The 23,044-nt window shown below is 51.1% G+C and overlaps 1 protein-coding gene across 4 annotated transcripts in view; it reads right to left on the bottom strand.

Moving 5' to 3' along the window:
- mical3a (microtubule associated monooxygenase, calponin and LIM domain containing 3a) overlaps positions 1–23,044 on the bottom strand; it is a 706,722-nt gene that overhangs the window by 240,221 nt on the left and 443,457 nt on the right. For 2 of the 4 annotated variants that reach the window (XM_086008561.1, XM_086008559.1), the window contains 2 exons: positions 10,616–10,705; positions 8,605–8,730 (listed from right to left, as the gene is read on the bottom strand). The exons of the other annotated variants lie outside the window; for them this stretch is intronic. In XM_086008561.1, coding sequence (XP_085864687.1) covers positions 8,605–8,730; positions 10,616–10,705 — 216 coding nt within the window. The remainder of the gene's footprint in view (positions 1–8,604; positions 8,731–10,615; positions 10,706–23,044) is intronic. 4 annotated transcript variants of the gene reach the window in all.

The raw sequence follows: 23,044 nt of genomic DNA on the forward strand, positions 1-23,044 counted from the left end.
GGGCTTCACTCTGTCCAAGCTATTCCACCATGGGAGGCAGTGCACAGTACATCAGGGCTTCACTCTGTCCAAGCTATTCCACCATGGGAAGCAGTGCACACTACATCAGGGCTTCACTCTGTCCAAGCTATTCCACCATGGGAGGCAGTGCACACTACATCAGGGCTTCACTCTGTCCAAGCTATTCCACCATGGGAGGCAGTGCACACTACATCAGGGCTTCACTCTGTCCAAGCTATTCCACCATGGGAGGCAGTGCACACTACATCAGGGCTTCACTCTGTCCAAGCTATTCCACCATGGGAGGCAGTGCACACTACATCAGGGCTTCACTGCTCACTTACAGCCCGTCCTTTCTCTTGCAGGCTAAAGTAGCGTTTAATCGCCAGGCCCGTGCCAGGGGTGGCCGCGCCAAGCTGCAGAAGCTCACTCGGCTGGAGGAGCGCGTGTGTATGCTCATGGGAGCCCGTGTGATTGTCCCCACAGCGTGCGGTGTATCCGACCCTCCACTGCCCGGCAATGGTAAGGACCTCGCCTTTTGGCCCTCTCGCGTCGCACTGGCCCATCCGAGCTACCTCCTTTGCCACTGTCCCACCAATGCGCTGAATCCCACCAGTCCTAACTCCCTCGCTGACGCCGTCTCCTCACTCTGAAGCTACTCTTGTGCATTCCTGCTTTCAGCTGGTGACGACCAGGACCCTGAAGCTGCCAGTGACAGCACCTCCGACCAGGAGGAGGAGGAGGAGCAAGCCGGACCTTCGGGGGAACAGTCACGTCCCGCAGGAGAGGAGGAAATGCTTGACACCTCCTCACTGGACGAGTGCCTGGAGGAACTGTCGCAGGGCAATGCAGCTTCTGGGACCAGTGGCGTCCAGCCACCCAGCAGCCGTGCGCGTGGCCCGCGGCCTTCCCCCCAAAGGGGGGAAGGATCAGAGGGGAGTGCTGCTGCTCGGCACACTCGCCGTCACCAACGCGGCAAGGGTCCCCTAGTTCGGCCCCCTCCTCCCCAGCGGGAGAGTCGCGACTCCAGTCCGGACACCTTCACTTCGGAGGAGGTGCGGAAGCTGGATAAGATGGCCGACGACTCGGACCGGCACCACACGGAGCTCATGAGCGTGGTGGGGCGCATGCCTGAGGCCATCGAGTCGCTGGCGACCAGTGTGCGCGAGTTCGGGGCAGCAACTGCCGCGAGTGGCCGCATGCTGACTGATGCCGTCAAGACCCTGGCGGATGTGATGCGCGCGCACACCAGGACCACAGGGCCACTCACTGCTGCCACACGCGCTGTCTCAGGCAGGCATCGCCAGGGCAGGCGCCGCGCTGGACCATCCCAGCAAGCCGCCCGTCGGCTGATTGCTGCGGATCCTGCAGTGCGGGCCCGGCCGAGTGCCACCGCGCCACAGCACCAGCCAGCGCATCCCAGACGCCAGCTGGCCCACATTGCGCCATCCGTCGCCGCCATTCCCCCTCTGGGGCGTCAACGGCAAGCGGCTGCAGCTGATGGTGGCCAGGCTCAGGTGCGCCACTCAGCAGACGGCCCCTCGAGGCCCAAACGCCGTGTAGGCCGCCCCCCAGCGGCATCTGGCGGAAGGGCATCTGAGCCTCAGGCGCCTTCCCCCAGCCTCGCAGCAGCCACTGGGCAGAGCTTGCGAAGGAGCAGCAGGCAGCTGGCCAAGGTCTCGCCCTCGCGGGCCACTCAGTAGAGGGTGTGGGCAGCTTTCCTTTAATATGGCGGTGGCCATCTTTATTTTGCCCATGGTTGTGCTTTTGGAGGGCTTATTTTTTGCGTTAGGCCGACGTTGAGGCCCGGTTTGAATAAAGGTGGAGTGGCTCCTCCCCAGTTTGTGGGAGTGAGTCGTTTGTTGGGCTTTTTGTGGGGCCCGTTTATTGTTTTTGGGGATTCATGTGGGAAGGGCTTTTCATTTTTGTGCAATAAAAAATTATCTTTATTCATGCAGTCTCCATGGTTGTTCTTCTTAGTGTTTGTTGGCTTCGCCGGCTGAGGGCTTGCGGAGCGGCTGCATTCATCTTCCCTCATGGCCCCTGGCCATTCCCTGACAGGGAGACGGTGAGCAGTGGGGATTCACTGTCTGGGAGACAGTGAGCAGTGGTGATTCACTGTCTGGGAGACTGTGAGCAGTGGGGATTCACTGTCTGGGAGACAGTGAGCAGTGGGGATTCACTGTCTGGGAGACAGTGAGCAGTGGGGATTCACTGACTCGGAGACTGTGAGCAGTGGGGATTCAATGTCTGGGAGACGGTGAGCAGTGGGGATTCACTGTCTGGGAGACGGTGAGCAGTGGGGATTCACTGTCTGGGAGACGGTGAGCAGTGGGGATTCACTGACTGGGAGACGGTGAGCAGTGGGGATTCACTGACTGGGAGACAGTGAGCAGTGGGGATTCACTGACTGGGAGACAGTGAGCAGTGGGGATTCACCATCCGGCTTAAAATTATCACATAAACGGCATCACCAGAAGTCCTTGTCTGGAGACATGAGGGTCCCCACGTAATGTGTAACGCGAGCCCAGGCCTACAGTTAGTAACCGGTTTGCCCGAATCCCCGGTCAAATTGGCCATCCCTGACACCAGCTCAGCTAGACAGCCTGGGGTTTGAGTATCAGTTAACGCCCTGAGCGTGCTGGCTCTGAGATACGGTCGCCCAGTTTGTTGGCTCATTTTCTTTCAAAGAAACTCTCCATTACTGCGGATGGATCCACATGTTCAAACATTGCACCAATGATCCCTGGTCCTTCATCCAAAAACCCCACCTCCACTCAAAGAGTGCGGTCTCCCCCTCTGATACCCACCCCCCGCACAGTGCGGTCTCCCCCTCTGATACCCCACCCCCCGCACAGTGCGGTCTCCCCCTCTGATACCCCACCCCCCACACAGTGCGGTCCCCCCTCTGATACCCCTCCCGCGCACAGTGCCGTCTCCCCTCTGATACCCCACCCCCGCACAGTGCGGGGTCATGAGCCAGGTGCACAAAGGATAGCCTTTGTCCCCGATGAGCCATCCTCTTGGGGAAGGCTGTGCCTGGAACATGTCATGCACAGTACTCTGCCGCAGGATAAAGGCATCGTGGCTGCTGCCTGGGAAGCTGGCATTGACTGCCATGATGCGCTGCTTGTGGTCACACACCAGCTGCACATTCAGAGAATGGTAGCCCTTCCTGTTGCGATACTGCTCGCCATGCTCCAGAGGGGCCCGCAAAGCCACATGCGTACAGTCAATGGCGCCCTGCACCAAGGGGAATTCCCCGAGTCTGGCAAATCCCAATGCGCGCTGATGCTGGCTCTCGAGGGCCATGGGGAAGGAGATGAATTGGCTTCTCCTTCTGAACAGTGCTTCGGTCACGTGGCGGATGCAGCGATGCGCGCCATACTGGGAGATGTTTGCTATGTCCCCAGCAGCGTATTGGAAGGAGCCGGTGGCATAGAAGTTCAATGCCACCGTCACCTTCACTTCCACCGACAGAGACGTCCTGCACCTGAGCTTTGGCCGCAGATCTCGGCGAAGCAGGTGGCAGATCTCTGCAATCACCTCCTTTCGGAATCGGAGCCTTCTAACACATCGCGCGGCACTCATGTTTAGGTAGGAGCGCTGCTGGCGGTATAGCCTGACTGGGTAAGGCCTACGTGGCCGACGCCTGTAGCCCCCTCTGCCTCTAGCCAGGGCTGCCCCTCTCACAATGCGTCTGCGAGCCCTACGGACATGGCGCTGCAGCTGCGCGTTGGCACCCCATGCAGCCCCCATCAAATCCTGGCAAACAGTCTAATTTCCAAATGGCCACTTGCAGCGCTATGGCCTGAGTCCAAAAATACCTGGCTCTTGCTGCTTGAAACCAGTTAGCTATCCTCCTTGTTGTGTCTCCAGAAATGCGTTGCACAAGACTGTTTTCTGAAAAAAGGATGGCCTTTATACTGGAGAGGACGTTCCCTTTAATTAGCGCCCCCCGGGGCCCGCGCTGGTTGTGTTGCGTTCCTTTTTCCAAACGCTCCGGCCGCCCGCCGCACAATGGGGCGGTCCGACTGAAGTTTGCAATCGGGGCGGCCAAAGGGCGTTGCACGAGGATGTGACGTCATTTTCTGCGCGCGCATCCGGGCGGGCGCTAAACTTTGCGCCGGCGCTAACGGGCAACTTAATTTGGGGCGGGGCGCAAACTGCGCTGCGCCCGGGCGCTACACGCATAGCGCCCGGAAATCACTTCTCTTAAGGCGCTAACTGCTGGCGCAAGCGACTGAAAATCTAGCCCTCAGTCTTTCATTTGGAGGGACTAAGCCACCTTTATCTATTTGTGGATTAACCTCTTTATCCATTTCTCCATTATCACTTTTTTCCAATTTGATGCCGGATTGTAAGCCAATTGCTACCAAGTCAAGAAGGTATAGCAGTCAGGATAGAGAATTTATTAATTCTGAAGTTCAACGTCTCTTATTGGAAGGAATTATTGAACCTAGTTGTTCGCCTTGGCGGGCACAGGTAGTTGTCACGACTAACGAGAGACATAAGAAACGAATGGTGATAGACTATTCCCAAACTATTAATAGGTATACTCAATTAGATGCGTACCCTTTGCCTAAGATTGATGAGCTTATCAATAAAGTATCTCAGTATAAGGTTTTTAGCACTATTGACCTAAAGTGTGCTTATCATCAGATTCCTATTGTTAAGAAGGATCAACCATATACGGCCTTTGAGGCTGGTGGAAAGCTGTATCAGTTTTGCCGAATACCATTTGGTGTTACTAATGGTGTTGCTTGTTTTCAACGGGCAATGGATGCTTTTATAAGTGATAACTCTCTCTCTGACACCTTTTCATACTTAGATGACATCACGGTGTGTGGCAAATCAAGGGTGGAGCATGATTCTAATTTAGAAAGATTCCTTCAAGCTGCGGAAAAAGTTGGTTTAACTTTCAATAAAGTGTACCTTTTCGACCACTGAGGTAAATCTACTGGGGTACATTATCTCGGGAAACAAGATTAAACCAGACCCAGAACGTCTGCGACCATTGATTGATTTACCTTGTCCTACTAATTCTAAGGCTTTGCAACGAGTTGTTGGACTGTTTTCTTACTATTCTAATTGGATTGCAAATTTTTCACAGAAGATCCGGCCTCTTATTCGGGGTACGACATATCCTCTATCATGGGAGGCCAGGACGTGTTTTGATAATTTTAAAAAGGATATCCTTGGAGCAGTTGTGCATTCTATTGATGAGCAGGTTCCTTTTGTGATTGAGACGGACGCTTCTGATTTTGCAATTGGGGCTACTCTGAACCAAAATGGAAGACCTGTGGCCTTTTTCTCACGTACCTTGAACAATAGTGAAAAAATGGTGTGGAGATGCCGGAGTTGGACTGGGGTGGACAAATGTAAGAAGTCACACAACACCAGGTTATAGTCCAACAGCTTTATTTGAAATCACAAGCTTTCGGAGCGCTGCTCCTTCTTCAGGTTGCCTGTTTTTTTGTTTTTCATACAGACCCCAGCATCTGCAATATTTGACCCCTTGTGACCCCACCACATTGTTCTTTGATGTAATGTTTCCCTGACTGACCTGTTTGGACACCATTCACACCTTTGACTGCTGTGATTATCTCTCTGCCAAGGTGTGATAAATGGCAGTTGGAAAGGTTACCTGTAAACATCTGACATGATTCTCTGACTATATAAGCTGTGTCTTTATGCATTTCTCCACTTCACCTGAAGAAGGTGCAGCGCTCCGAAAGCTTGTGATTTCAAATAAAGCTGTTGGACTATAACCTGGTGTTGTGTGACTTCTTACAATAGTGAAAAAAGGCATTCTTCAAAAGAGAAAGAGGCGTATGCAATAGTAGAAGCACTGCGTAAATGGAGACATTATTTATCGGGGCGACATTTTAAGTTGGTAACTGATCAAAAGTCTGTGTCCTTTATGTTTGATGTCAAACATTTTGGAAAGATTAAGAATGATAAAATAATGAGGTGGAGGATTGAGTTGGCATGTTACCATTTTGATATAGTTTATCGTCCGGGGAAGGATAATGTTGCTGCTGATGCGCTGTCGAGGGCTTATTGTTCTGTGATTCACGGAGATACGCTTATTAATCTTCACAATGCTTTATGCCATCCTGGGGTTACGAGGATGATACACTTCGTACGCAGTGAGAATTTGCCCTTTTCAGTTGAAGACGTCAAGCGGATGACTTCATCATGTTCTATCTGTGCTCGGTGTAAACCGAATTTCTTTAAGCCTCAACGAGCTCATCTTATAAAGGCTACTTCTCCTTTTGAACGTTTGAGCGTCGATTTCAAGGGGCCTCTTCCTTCAACTACTCAAAACCGATTATATATTTACTGTTGTGGATGAGTTTTCAAGGTTCCCTTTTGCTTTTCCTTGCGCAGATGTATCAGCTGCTACAGTTATCAAATGTCTGACTCAACTTTTTGTCATCTTTGGGATGCCTGCGTATATCCATTCGGATCAGGGAAGTTCTTTTATGTCTTCCCAGTTGAAGGAATACCTTCAGAGTCGGGGAATTTCTACTAGCAGAACTACCCCGTATAATCCCCAGGGTAACGGACAGTGCGAACGATACAATGGGGTGATCTGGAAGGCAGTTATGTTGGCTTTGACATCCCGGAACCTTAAGAATACACAGTGGGAAATGGTACTGCCTGATGCCCTGCATTCCATTAGATCATTGCTTTCAACGGCTACTAATGTGACCCCCCATGAAAGGCTCTTTAACTATCCGCGGAGATCTACTACGGGATATTCGGTACCTTCATGTCTTACTATGCAGGGACCTGTGCTGCTTCGACGCCAGGTTAGATTGTCAAAATATGATCCTTTAGTGGAGGAGGTGGAGCTGTTGGAGGCAAATTCCCAATATGCTCATATTCGATTCCAAGATGGGAAAGAAAGTACCGTTTCAATTAAAGGCTTGGCTCCTTGTGGTGGCCAGCCCTCTTCTGAGGATATTAACAATAGTCATGATTCAGATAATGTGGATGCTGTTACAGATACTACGAATATTTCCAATCCGACTGCAGATAATTATACTTCTATTAGTCAGCCCTCGATGGATGTTCATGACCGTCCCAGTTTACCTCCTGATGGGATTTCTAATCCGGAAACCGTTGAAAATCAGGATATGGATAGCCTTCCTGCAGAAGATACTTCTGTGTCTCCTGGTATGGGAGGGCAAGGAATTTCACCAAGGTTGAGAAGGTCAACACGAACAAGATATCCGGTCGACCGATTGAAAATGGACTTTTAAATTGATAGTAATGTTTTAAAATTGTTGAAATATTATATTATATTGTTTTAGTTGAGAGATACTTAATACTTATGTGCAATGTTACTATTTGTTGTTGCTCACTTAGTATTGTGTCATGTTGAATAGTTTTATTTTGTCTGTGCATAGTTTTAGTTGTAAATAATTAATTATAAATTGTAAAGGTTATTTAGGTTGGAGTATATTTTAAAAGGAGGGGTGAATGTGGTGATTATTCTTTATGTTTAGTAAGAAGTATTGTGATTGGTTGTTTGTTTCCTGCCTTGGGATATATGCTGTAATCTCATTGGTAGTTGATGTCATGTGATTTGTGGTGGCCATCTTAAATTCAGTTCTTTCCAGCCTTTAGTTGGGACTGGGTGTTGAAGATGTGCTACAGGATTTTTAAGTTAATAAAGCCTAGATTAGAAAGGCAAATCTATTCTTTACTTCACCCCCCCCGCACAGTGCGTTCTCCCCCTCTGATCCCCCCCCCCCACACAGTGCGGTCGCCCCCTCCGATAACCACCCCCCCCACACACAGTGCGGTCTCCACCTCTGATACACCCCCCCGCACAGTGCGGTCCTCCCTCTGATACCCCCCCCCACACACAGTGCAGTCCCCCCTCTGATTACCCAACCCCACACAGTGCGGTCCCCCCTCTGATACCCCCCCCACCACACAGTGCGGTCTCCCCCTCTGATACCCCCCCTACACAGTGCGGTCTCCCCCTCTGATAACCCCCCCCCCCACAGTGCGGTCTCCCCCTCTGATACCCCCCACCACACACAGTGCGGTCTCCCTCTCTGATACCCCCCCCCCCCACCACACAGAGTGCGGTCTCCCCCTCTGATACTCCCCCCCCACACAGTGCGGTCTCACCCTCTGATACCCCACCCCCCCCACACAGTGTGGTCTCACCCTCTGATACCCCCCCCGCACACAGTGCGGTCTCCCCCTCTGATACCCACCCCCGCACAGTGCGGTCTCCCCCTCTGATACCCACCCCCCCCACACAGGGTGGTCACCTCCTCTGATACCACCCCCCCCCACACATTGCGGTCTCCCCCTCTGATACCGCCCCGCCCCCCACCCGGCACAGTGCGGTCCCCCCTCTGACTCCACCCCCCCCCCCCCGCACAGTGTGGTCTCCCCCCTCAGATACCCTCCCCCCCCACACAGGGCGGTCACCTCCTCTGATACCACCCCCCCCCCACACATTGCGGTTCCCCCCTCTGATACCCCCCCCCCCACCACACAGTGCGGTCTCCCCCTCTGAGAGCTGTCACACTCTGTCATAGTTGGCTCCTTTTGGCAGCCACTGGTGGATCATACCTTCTGGGGGCGAGGAAGTTGACGAGTGTGCCCCTTCATGGCCTGTGATGTGTGTCCAGTGAACATCTGCCTTGATTTCGAGAGGATCAATGGGACTGATTATCTGTCGTACCCGCAGGCTCGAGGCTACTTGGCATGCCGGACAGTGCCAGTGAGGGAGCAGGATAGTTAGCAGATAGCAGGAGGGAGAAGGAAAGAGAGACAAAGAAATAGTGAGACACAGCATTGAATGCAAAGGTGAGAGTCACAAACAGCAAACAAATCCGTGCAGAGGGCAGCAGGGGGAGTCGGAGAGCTGAGCCGCAGAGAGTGGGATGTCCCGGATTTCAGCTCCACTCTCTGCAGACATCATGGGTGTTAGAATAACCTCCCGCGAGCTGGGTTAGTGCATGGATACTTAGCCAAGGTACCTGCTGACGATCCCTAGCCAGTGATTCCTGATCCCTACCCAGTGATTCCTGATCCCTACCCAGTGATTCCTGATCCCTATCCAGTGATTCCTGCTCCTGATCCCTGTCCAGTGATTCCTGATCCTGATCCCTGTCCAATGATTCCTGTTCCTGATCCCTATCCAGTGATTCCTGATCCCTATCCAGTGATTCCTGTTCCTGATCCCTATCCAGTGATTCCTGCTCCTGATCCCTATCCAGTGATTCCTGCTCCTGATCCCTGTCCAATGATTCCTGATCCCTGTCCAGTGATTCCTGATCCCTGTCCAGTGATTCCTGTTCCTGATCCCTATCCAGTGATTCCTGCTCCTGATCCCTATCCAGTGATTCCTGCTCCTGATCCCTGTCCAATGATTCCTGCTCCTGATCCCTATCCAGTGATTCCTGCTCCTGATCCCTGTCCAATGATTCCTGCTCCTGATCCCTGTCCAATGGTTCCTGTACCTGATCCCTATCCAGTGATTCCTGCTCCTGATCCCTATCCAGTGATTCCGGTTCCCTGTCCAGTGATTCCTGCTCCTGATCTCTATCCAGTGATTCCTGCTCCTGATCCCTGTCCAGAGATTCCTGTTCCTGATCCCTATCCAGTGATTCCTGCTCTCCTGCTCTGTGACTTCAAACCCAGTCTGTGCATCATGCATAAAGCCCAGCCCAGCACCTCACAACCCAGTGACAAACAAGCTCAGACCACAGCACAGGTCTCAGGGTTGTGTGAAGGGAGCCTATGCCATATACTGTATGTGATGCAATGTACCGATGAAAGCAGGTTAGTCGCACACGGGTTAGATTACAGCCCACACACCATGCACACACCCTGGGGTGGGGGAGCACACAGCACTGTCAACAGTCCAGTACAGACACCCCACAGGTGGACATGGCATGGAGCGAGTGCCACACGACACCCACCCCACCCCCACTCAAAGCTCCAGCATTCAGGAGTGATGCCTTTTCTTGCCAAATATTCCAGCTGGACTCTCCACTAAGTAAAGGGTTAATGAGAGCAGCAGATGAGGTTCCAGCACAGCCCAGAGAGCGAGCAATACCCAAGATCATGTGCCAGCAGGAGCCAATCTCAGGGCCCCCCACCGAAAATCCTGACCCCAAAACTGATCTGTGATGGGTGAGTGCCCAGTGCCAGTGATCTGGTAGCTCGCTCTCTGGGGTAACTAGTAACGGAAGGCCACATCTGAAGCCTCAGATTGATCAATACATTGAGGCTCAGGTTGGTGTCTCGCTGTGGCTGCTGGTGCTTTGCAGTAACCTCCTCCCCTCCACTCTGCACTACACACCCAGCTGCAACCGAGAAATACAGTGCACTCCTTTTAAATCAGTGCTATCACGAAAAGGAGTGACACCTCCACACATCCAGGGAATCTCGCTCTCAAATGAGGTTCAGTTTGGTTTTGCCGTAGTTCTCGGCCAGGCTAATTAAAGTTAACAAGAGCCCAGCTTGAGCTCCTGCCCAATGCAGTCACGAGCCTGCTGCTGCCCGTTTAAAAGGAGCGGATTGTATCTCATCAGTTCTGTTGAGTTGGGCACTTGGAGAGAAGCGAAGCAGATACCTCTAAACGAAGGGTTGTCCTCTTCATCAGACAGGAGGTGGACCCAGAGCCCAAACTGGAGCTCCTTCTCCCAGGGGCAGTACTCACCCTCTTCGCACACAGAGCCACACACCGAGTCAGGCAGGCACACACACAGACAGACACACACACACAGACAAAGGCACGCACACACACACACACAGACACACACACAGACAGACACAGACACACACACAGACAGAAACACACACAGACAGACACAGACACACACACAGACAGAAACACACACAGACAGAGACAGGCAGAGGCACACACACACAGACAGACACACAAACACAGACACAGACACACACAGACAGGGGCACACACAGACAGAGACAGGCAGAGGCACACACACAGGCACACACACACAGACAGAAACACACACAGACAGAGACAGGCAGAGGCACACACACACAGACAGACACACAAACACAGACACACACAGACAGGGGCACACACAGACAGGCAGAGGCACACACATACACAGGCAGAGACACAGACAGACAGACACACACAGACAGAATGGGACAGAGGAAAACAGGAAGTACAGTCAGTGCAGAAAATTCAGAGTTGCCGGTCCAGTAGAAAGGCAGGGGGGCGTTCCTTAAAAGGGAGTGTCAGTGTGAGGGGGAATCGTCCTGAACTGGGAGCTGAAGCAGAGACTCTGGGCTGGATTCACCTCCGCCAGCCTGCTCAAATGGGGTGGGATAGCCGCAGTGAACGACGCCAAATTGAGGGACGAGGCCTACAGTGACCTCAAATTTCCTACCCCTGCCCCACCGGACTGCCGTTAGTTGCCCTTTCCTGGCTGCTGCATCCTGATGCTGCTGGGAGCAGGGCATGGGTCAGCAGTTCATTTCCCTCTCTGCTCCAGTTTTCACTCCTTCCTGGGACCGCAGAGTGGAGGTGTTGCTAGGCCGGAGTGACGGGACCGTGGCCCAGAGGCCAGGCAATGGAGGCAGAGGGCCTAGCGCAGGCCTCCTCGTCCTCCACAAAGGCCCCCACTCACCTACTTGTGCCAAGGCCTACAGGGCTGCAAATTACTGGATCGCCAGAGCTTTCCTGCTTTGGCCACCTGCAAGTGGCCAGGAACTGATGGAGGAATCACACCGAGTATGTAATGATCCCGGGCAATGGGTCAGGGTAGGGAAAGAGTGGTGGCTGGAATTCCCAACCCGCCCTGCCCTGGTGCGACTCCACCCTGAAGAGGAGAATCCCACCCTCTCTCTCTCAATCAAACGCACCGTTAATGTCATCTTTTTAGCCTGGGCCCATCTTCCAGCGAGGGCTGCCTTCAGACCAAGACTGGGGGGAGGGAGGTCTCATTGCTGTGATTCACAAGGTCCAGTGATAAACATAGACCTTCCTCACATGAAGCCCTCCCCTCAGGCACATCACATGCTGCTGATGAAGGGCTCAGTGACAGACCAAAATAAATGATCACTCAGGACCAGGGCGGCTAGCATGGAAGAGCAGTGTGTCTCAGATTGCTCTCCTCCAGTCAACCACACCAACACCTTTAAACACGATATGCAGGAATTACTCCCCATCCTCGACCGTGACCTCAGCAGCAGATCATAGAAACTCAGCAAAAATCACGGGAACTCCCTCACAAACTTTTGTTATACCCCACGTCCTGTAATTTACAACCCAAGTACAATTACATACCAGCAACATTATGGAGCAATACACAGGAAAGGGATCGCAGGTTACAACCCAACAAGATGCCACAGAAGAACTACAGCAGTCAATGACGAGAGGCCACTCAGCCCACCGCAGCACGTCCACCGCAACCGAACCCTAAAGTCAACACTCATTCCAACACTCCCACTGAACCCCATCTCTCCAGTACATTAACTGTCCCACTGAACCCCATCTCTCCAGCACATTAACTGTCCCACTGAACCCCATCTCTCCAGTACATTAACTGTCCCACTGAACCCCATCTCTCCAGTACATTAACTGTCCCACTGAACCCCATCTCTCCAGTACATTAACTGTCCCACTGAACCCCATCTCTCCAGTACATTAACTGTCCCACTGAACCCCATCTCTCCAGTACATTAACTCCCCCACTGAACCCCATCTCTCCAGTACATTAACTGTCCCACTGAACCCCATCTCTCCAGTACATTAACTGTCCCACTGAACCCCATCTCTCCAGTACATTAACTGTCCCACTGAACCCCATCTCTCCAGTACATTAACTGTCCCACTGAACCCCATCTCTCCAGTACATTAACTCCCCCACTGAGCCCCATCTCTCCAGTACATTAACTCCCCCACTGAACCCCATCTCTCCAGTACATTAACTGTCCCACTGAACCCCATCTCTCCAGTACATTAACTGTCCCACTGAACCCCATCTCTCCAGTACATTAACTGTCCCACTGAACCCCATCTCTCCAGTACATTAACTGTCCCACTGAACCCCATCTCTGCAGCACATTAACTCCCCCACTGAACCCCATCTCTCCAGCACATTAACTGTCCCACTGAACCCCATCTCTCCAGTACATTAACTGTCCCACTGAACCCCATCTCTCCAGTACATTAACTGTCCCACTGAACCCCATCTCTCCAGTACATTAACTGTCCCACTGAACCCCATCTCTCCAGTACATTAACTGTCCCACTGAACCCCATCTCTCCAGTACATTAACTGTCCCACTGATCCCCATCTCTCCAGTACATTAACTGTCCCACTGAACCCCGTCTCTCCAGCACATTAACTGTGCCACTGAACCCCATCTCACCAGTACATTAACTGTCCCACTGAACCCCATCTCTCCAGTACATTAACTCCCCCACTGAACCCCATCTCTCCAATACATTAACTCCCCCACTGAACCCCATCTCTCCAGTACATTAACTCCCCCACTGAACCCCATCTCTCCAGTACATTAACTGTCCCACTGAACCCCATCTCTCCAGTACATTAACTGTCCCACTGAACCCCATCTCTCCAGTACATTAACTGTCCCACTGAACCCCATCTCTCCAGTACATTAACTGTCCCACTGAACCCCATCTCTCCAGTACATTAACTCCCCCACTGAGCCCCATCTCTCCAGTACATTAACTCCCCCACTGAACCCCATCTCTCCAGTACATTAACTGTCCCACTGAACCCCATCTCTCCAGTACATTAACTGTCCCACTGAACCCCATCTCTCCAGTACATTAACTGTCCCACTGAACCCCATCTCTCCAGTACATTAACTGTCCCACTGAACCCCATCTCTGCAGCACATTAACTCCCCCACTGAACCCCATCTCTCCAGCACATTAACTGTCCCACTGAACCCCATCTCTCCAGTACATTAACTCCCCCACTGAACCCCATCTCTCCAGTACATTAACTGTCCCACTGAACCCCATCTCTCCAGTACATTAACTGTCCCACTGAACCCCATCTCTCCAGTACATTAACTCCCCCACTGAACCCCATCTCTCCAGTACATTAACTCCCCCACTGAACTCCATCTCTCCAGTACATTAACTGTCCCACTGAACCCCATCTCTCCAGTACATTAACTGTCCCACTGAACCCCATCTCTCCAGTACATTAACTCCCCCACTGAACCCCATCTCTCCAGTATATTAACTGTCCCACTGAACCCCATCTCTCCAGTACATTAACTGTCCCACTGAACCCCATCTCTCCAGTACATTAACTGTCCCACTGAACCCCATCTCTCCAGTACATTAACTGTCCCACTGAACCCCATCTCTCCAGTACATTAACTGTCCCACTGAACCCCATCTCTCCAGTACATTAACTGTCCCACTGAACCCCATCTCTCCAGTACATTAACTCCCCCACTGAACCCCATCTCTCCAGAACATTAACACCCCCACTGAACCCCATCTCTCCAGTACATTAACTCCCCCACTGAACCCCATCTCTCCAGTACATTAACTGTCCCACTGAACCCCATCTCTCCAGTACATTAACTGTCCCACTGAACCCCATCTCTCCAGTACATTAACTGTCCCACTGAACCCCATCTCTCCAGTACATTAACTCTCCCACTGAACCCCATCTCTCCAGTACATTAACTGTCCCACTGAACCCCATCTCTCCAGTACATTAACTGTCCCACTGAACCCCATCTCTCCAGAACATTAACTGTCCCACTGAACCCCATCTCTCCAGTACATTAACTGTCCCACTGAACCCCATCTCTCCAGTACATTAACTGTCCCACTGAACCCCATCTCTCCAGTACATTAACTGTCCCACTGAACCCCATCTCTCCAGTACATTAACTCCCCCACTGAACCCCATCTCTCCAGTACATTAACTGTCCCACTGAACCCCATCTCTCCAGTACATTAACTGTCCCACTGAACCCCATCTCTCCAGTACATTAACTGTCCCACTGAACCCCATCTCTCCAGTACATTAACTGTCCCACTGAACCCCATCTCTCCAGTACATTAACTGTCCCACTGAACCCCATTTCTCCAGTACATTAACTGTCCCACTGAACCCCATCTCTCCAAAACATTAACTCCCCCACTGAACCCCATCTCTCCAGTACATTAACTGTCCCACTGAACCCCATCTCTCCAGTACATTAACTCCCCCACTGAACCCCATCTCTCCAGTACATTAACTCCCCCACTGAACCCCATCTCTCCAGTACATTAACTGTCCCACTGAACCCCATCTCTCCAGTACATTAACTGTCCCACTGAACCCCATCTCTCCAGTACATTAACTGTCCCACTGAACCCCATCTCTCCAGTACATTAACTGTCCCACTGAACACCATCTCTCCAGTACATTAACTCCCCCACTGAACCCCATCTCTCCAGTACATTAACTCCCCCACTGAACCCCATCTCTCCAGTAAATTAACTGTCCCACTGAACCCCATCTCTCCAGTACATTAACTGTCCCACTGAACCCCATCTCTCCAGTACATTAACTGTCGCACTGAACCCCATCTCCCCAGTACATTAACTGTCCCACTGAACCCCATCTCTCCAGTACATTAACTGTCCCACTGAACCCCATCTCTCCAGTACATTAACTGTCCCACTGAACCCCATCTCTCCAGTACATTAACTGTCCGACTGAACCCCATCTCTCCAGTACATTAACTGTCGCACTGAACCCCATCTCTCCAGTACATTAACTGTCCCACTGAACCCAATCTCTCCAGTACATTAACTCCCCCACTGAACCCCATCTCTCCAGTACATTAACTGTCCCACTGAACCCCATCTCTCCAGTACATTGACTGTCCCACTGAACCCCATCTCTCCAGTACATTAACTCCCCCACTGAACCCCATCTCTCCAGTACATTAACTGTCCGACTGAACCCCATCTCTCCAGTACATTAACTGTCCCACTGAACCCCGACTCTCCAGTACATTAACTCCCCCACTGAAACCCATCTCTCCAGTACATTAACTGTCCCACTGAACCCCATCTGTCCAGTACATTAACTGTCCCACTGAATCCCATCTCTCCAGTACATTAACTGTCCCACTGAACCCCATCTCTCCAGTCTATTAACTGTCCCACTGAACCCCATCTCTCCAGTACATTAACTGTCCCACTGAACCCCATCTCTCCAGTACATTAACTGTCCCACTGAACCCCATCTCTCCAGTACATTAACTGTCCCACTGAACCCCATCTCTCCAGTACATTAACTCCCCCACTGAACCCCATCTCTCCAGTACATTAACTCCCCCACTGAACCCCATCTCTCCAGTACATTAACTGTCCCACTGAACCCCATCTCTCCAGTACATTAACTGTCCCCCTGAACCCCATCTCTCCAGTACATTAACTGTCCCACTGAACCCCATCTCTCCAGTACATTAACTGTCCCACTGAACCCCATCTCTCCAGTACATTAACTGTCCCACTGAACCCCATCTCTCCAGTACATTAACTGTCCCACTGAACCCCATGTCTCCAGTACATTAACTCCCCCACTGAACCCCATCTCTCCAGTACATTAACTCCCCCACTGAACCCCATCTCTCCAGTACATTAACTGTCCCACTGAACCCCATCTCTCCAGTACATTAACTCCCCCACTGAACCCCATCTGTCCAGTACATTAACTGTCCCACTGAACCCCATCTCTCCAGTACATTAACTGTCCCACTGAACCCCATCTCTCCAGTACATTAACTCCCCCATTGAACCCCATCTCTCCAGTACATTAACTGTCCCACTGAACCCCATCTCTCCAGTACATTAACTCCCCCACTGAACCCCATCTCTCCAGTACATTAACTCCCCCACTGAACCCCATCTCTCCAGTACATTAACTGTCCCACTGAACCCCATCTCTCCAGTACATTAACTGTCCCACTGAACCCCATCTCTCCAGTACATTAACTCCCCCACTGAACCCCATCTCTCCAGTACATTAACTGTCCCACTGAACCCCATCTCTCCAGTACATTAACTCTCCCACTGAACCCCATCTCTCCAGTACATTAACTCCCCCACTGAACCCCATCTCTCCATTACATTAACTGTCCCACTGAACCCCATCTCTCCAGTACATTAACTGTCCCACTGAACCCCATCTCTCCAGTACATTATCTCCCCCACTGAACCCCATCTCTCCAGTACATTAACTGTCCCACTGAACCCCATCTCTCCAGTACAGTAACTGTCCCACTGAACCCCATCTCTCCAGTACATTAACTGTCCCACTGAACCCCATCTCTCCAGTACATTAACTGCCCCACTGAACCCCATCTCTCCAGTACATTAACTGTCCCACTGAACCCCATCTCTCCAGTACATTAACTGTCCCACTGAACCCCATCTCTCCAGTACATTAACTCCCCCACTGAACCCCATCTCTCCAGTACATTAACTGTCCCACTGAACCCCATCTCTCCAATACATTAACTGTCCCACTGAACCCCATCTCTCCAGTACATTAACTGTCCCACTGAACCCCATCTCTCCAGTACATTAACTACCCCACTGAACCCCATCTCTCCAGTACATTAACTCCCCCACTGAACCCCATCTCTCCAGTACATTAACTGTCCCACTGAACCCCATCTCTCCAGTACATTAACTGTCCCACTGAACCCCATCTCTCCAGTACATTAACTGTCCCACTGAACCCCATCTCTCCAGTACATTAACTGTTCCACTGAACCCCATCTCTCCAGTACATTAACTGTCCCACTGACCCCCATCTCTCCAGTACATTAATATCCCACTGAACCCCATCTCTCCAGTACATTAACTGTCCCACTGAACCCCATCTGTCCAGTACATTAACTGTCCCACTGAACCCCATCTCTCCAGTACATTAACTCCCCCACTGAACCCCATCTCTCCAGTACATTAACTGTCCCACTGAACCCCATCTCTCCAGTACATTAACTCCCCCACTGAACCCCATCTCTCCAGTACATTAACTCCCCCACTGAACCCCATCTCTCCAGTACATTAACTGTCCCACTGAACCCCATCTCTCCAATACATTAACTGTCCCACTGAACCCCATCTCTCCAGTACATTAACTGTCCCACTGAACCCCATCTCTCCAGTACATTAACTACCCCACTGAACCCCATCTCTCCAGTACATTAACTCCCCCACTGAACCCCATCTCTCCAGTACATTAACTGTCCCACTGAACCCCATCTCTCCAGTACATTAACTGTCCCACTGAACCCCATCTCTCCAGTACATTAACTGTCCCACTGAACCCCATCTCTCCAGTACATTAACTGTTCCACTGAACCCCATCTCTCCAGTACATTAACTGTCCCACTGACCCCCATCTCTCCAGTACATTAATATCCCACTGAACCCCATCTCTCCAGTACATTAACTGTCCCACTGAACCCCATCTGTCCAGTACATTAACTGTCCCACTGAACCCCATCTCTCCAGTACATTAACTGTCCCACTGAACCCCATCTCTCCAGTACATTAACTGTCCCACTGAACCCCATCTCTCCAGTACATTAACTGTTCCACTGAACCCCATCTCTCCAGTACATTAACTGTCCCACTGACCCCCATCTCTCCAGTACATTAATATCCCACTGAACCCCATCTCTCCAGTACATTAACTGTCCCACTGAACCCCATCTGTCCAGTACATTAACTGTCCCACTGAACCCCATCTCTCCAGTACATTAACTCCCCCACTGAACCCCATCTCTCCAGTACATTAACTGTCCCACTGAACCCCATCTCTCCAGTACATTAACTGTCCCACTGAACCCCATCTGTCCAGTACATTAACTGTCCCACTGAACCCCATCTCTCCAGTACATTAACTCCCCCACTGAACCCCATCTCTCCAGTACATTAACTGTCCCACTGAACCCCATCTGTCCAATACATTAACTGTCCCACTGAACCCCATCTCTCCAGTACATTAACTGTCCCACTGAACCCCATCTCTCCAGTACATTAACTGTCCCACTGAACCCCATCTCTCCAGTACATTAACTGTCCCACTGAACCCCATCTCTCCAGTACATTAACTCCCCCACTGAACCCCATCTCTCCAGTACATTAACTCCCCCACTGAACCCCATCTCTCCAGTACATTAACTGTCCCACTGAACCCCATCTCTCCAGTACATTAACTCCCCCACTGAACCCCATCTCTCCAGTACATTAACTGTCCCACTGAACCCCATCTCTCCAGTACATTAACTCCCCCACTGAACCCCATCTCTCCAGTACATTAACTGTCCCACTGAACCCCATCTCTCCAAAACATTAACTCCCCCACTGAACCCCATCTCTCCAGTACATTAACTGTCCCACTGAACCCCATCTCTCCAGTACATTAACTCCCCCACTGAACCCCATCTCTCCAGTACATTAACTCCCCCACTGAACCCCATCTCTCCAGTACATTAACTGTCCCACTGAACCCCATCTCTCCAGTACATTAACTGTCCCACTGAACCCCATCTCTCCAGTACATTAACTGTCCCACTGAACCCCATCTCTCCAGTACATTAACTGTCCCACTGAACACCATCTCTCCAGTACATTAACTCCCCCACTGAACCCCATCTCTCCAGTACATTAACTCCCCCACTGAACCCCATCTCTCCAGTAAATTAACTGTCCCACTGAACCCCATCTCTCCAGTACATTAACTGTCCCACTGAACCCCATCTCTCCAGTACATTAACTGTCGCACTGAACCCCATCTCCCCTGTACATTAACTGTCCCACTGAACCCCATCTCTCCAGTACATTAACTGTCCCACTGAACCCCATCTCTCCAGTACATTAACTGTCCCACTGAACCCCATCTCTCCAGTACATTAACTGTCCGACTGAACCCCATCTCTCCAGTACATTAACTGTCGCACTGAACCCCATCTCTCCAGTACATTAACTGTCCCACTGAACCCAATCTCTCCAGTACATTAACTCCCCCACTGAACCCCATCTCTCCAGTACATTAACTGTCCCACTGAACCCCATCTCTCCAGTACATTGACTGTCCCACTGAACCCCATCTCTCCAGTACATTAACTCCCCCACTGAACCCCATCTTTCCAGTACATTAACTGTCCGACTGAACCCCATCTCTCCAGTACATTAACTGTCCCACTGAACCCCGACTCTCCAGTACATTAACTCCCCCACTGAAACCCATCTCTCCAGTACATTAACTGTCCCACTGAACCCCATCTGTCCAGTACATTAACTGTCCCACTGAATCCCATCTCTCCAGTACATTAACTGTCCCACTGAACCCCATCTCTCCAGTCTATTAACTGTCCCACTGAACCCCATCTCTCCAGTACATTAACTGTCCCACTGAACCCCATCTCTCCAGTACATTAACTGTCCCACTGAACCCCATCTCTCCAGTACATTAACTGTCCCACTGAACCCCATCTCTCCAGTACATTAACTCCCCCACTGAACCCCATCTCTCCAGTACATTAACTCCCCCACTGAACCCCATCTCTCCAGTACATTAACTGTCCCACTGAACCCCATCTCTCCAGTACATTAACTGTCCCCCTGAACCCCATCTCTCCAGTACATTTACTGTCCCACTGAACCCCATCTCTCCAGTACATTAACTGTCCCACTGAACCCCATCTCTCCAGTACATTAACTGTCCCACTGAACCCCATCTCTCCAGTACATTAACTGTCCCACTGAACCCCATGTCTCCAGTACATTAACTCCCCCACTGAACCCCATCTCTCCAGTACATTAACTCCCCCACTGAACCCCATCTCTCCAGTACATTAACTGTCCCACTGAACCCCATCTCTCCAGTACATTAACTCCCCCACTGAACCCCATCTGTCCAGTACATTAACTGTCCCACTGAACCCCATCTCTCCAGTACATTAACTGTCCCACTGAACCCCATCTCTCCAGTACATTAACTCCCCCACTGAACCCCATCTCTCCAGTACATTAACTGTCCCACTGAACCCCATCTCTCCAGTACATTAACTCCCCCACTGAACCCCATCTCTCCAGTACATTAACTCCCCCACTGAACCCCATCTCTCCAGTACATTAACTGTCCCACTGAACCCCATCTCTCCAGTACATTAACTGTCCCACTGAACCCCATCTCTCCAGTACATTAACTCCCCCACTGAACCCCATCTCTCCAGTACATTAACTGTCCCACTGAACCCCATCTCTCCAGTACATTAACTCTCCCACTGAACCCCATCTCTCCAGTACATTAACTCCCCCACTGAACCCCATCTCTCCATTACATTAACTGTCCCACTGAACCCCATCTCTCCAGTACATTAACTGTCCCACTGAACCCCATCTCTCCAGTACATTATCTCCCCCACTGAACCCCATCTCTCCAGTACATTAACTGTCCCACTGAACCCCATCTCTCCAGTACAGTAACTGTCCCACTGAACCCCATCTCTCCAGTACATTAACTGTCCCACTGAACCCCATCTCTCCAGTACATTAACTGCCCCACTGAACCCCATCTCTCCAGTACATTAACTGTCCCACTGAACCCCATCTCTCCAGTACATTAACTGTCCCACTGAACCCCATCTCTCCAGTACATTAACTCCCCCACTGAACCCCATCTCTCCAGTACATTAACTGTCCCACTGAACCCCATCTCTCCAATACATTAACTGTCCCACTGAACCCCATCTCTCCAGTACATTAACTGTCCCACTGAACCCCATCTCTCCAGTACATTAACTACCCCACTGAACCCCATCTCTCCAGTACATTAACTCTCCCACTGAACCCCATCTCTCCAGTACATTAACTCCCCCACTGAACCCCATCTCTCCATTACATTAACTGTCCCACTGAACCCCATCTCTCCAGTACATTAACTGTCCCACTGAACCCCATCTCTCCAGTACATTAACTGTCCCACTGAACCCCATCTCTCCAGTACATTAACTACCCCACTGAACCCCATCTCTCCAGTACAGTAACTGTCCCACTGAACCCCATCTCTCCAGTACATTAACTGTCCCACTGAACCCCATCTCTCCAGTACATTAACTGTCCGACTGAACCCCATCTCTCCAGTACATTAACTGTCGCACTGAACCCCATCTCTCCAGTACATTAACTGTCCCACTGAACCCAATCTCTCCAGTACATTAACTCCCCCACTGAACCCCATCTCTCCAGTACATTAACTGTCCCACTGAACCCCATCTCTCCAGTACATTGACTGTCCCACTGAACCCCATCTCTCCAGTACATTAACTCCCCCACTGAACCCCATCTCTCCAGTACATTAACTGTCCGACTGAACCCCATCTCTCCAGTACATTAACTGTCCCACTGAACCCCGACTCTCCAGTACATTAACTCCCCCACTGAAACCCATCTCTCCAGTACATTAACTGTCCCACTGAACCCCATCTGTCCAGTACATTAACTGTCCCACTGAATCCCATCTCTCCAGTACATTAACTGTCCCACTGAACCCCATCTCTCCAGTCTATTAACTGTCCCACTGAACCCCATCTCTCCAGTACATTAACTGTCCCACTGAACCCCATCTCTCCAGTACATTAACTGTCCCACTGAACCCCATCTCTCCAGTACATTAACTGTCCCACTGAACCCCATCTCTCCAGTACATTAACTCCCCCACTGAACCCCATCTCTCCAGTACATTAACTCCCCCACTGAACCCCATCTCTCCAGTACATTAACTGTCCCACTGAACCCCATCTCTCCAGTACATTAACTGTCCCCCTGAACCCCATCTCTCCAGTACATTTACTGTCCCACTGAACCCCATCTCTCCAGTACATTAACTGTCCCACTGAACCCCATCTCTCCAGTACATTAACTGTCCCACTGAACCCCATCTCTCCAGTACATTAACTGTCCCACTGAACCCCATGTCTCCAGTACATTAACTCCCCCACTGAACCCCAT

Source organism: Somniosus microcephalus, chromosome 16 (genome assembly GCF_052327205.1).
Source record: "Somniosus microcephalus isolate GS21.2 chromosome 16, FLI_Smic_1.0, whole genome shotgun sequence".
Classification (NCBI taxonomy): Eukaryota; Metazoa; Chordata; class Chondrichthyes; order Squaliformes; family Somniosidae; genus Somniosus; species Somniosus microcephalus.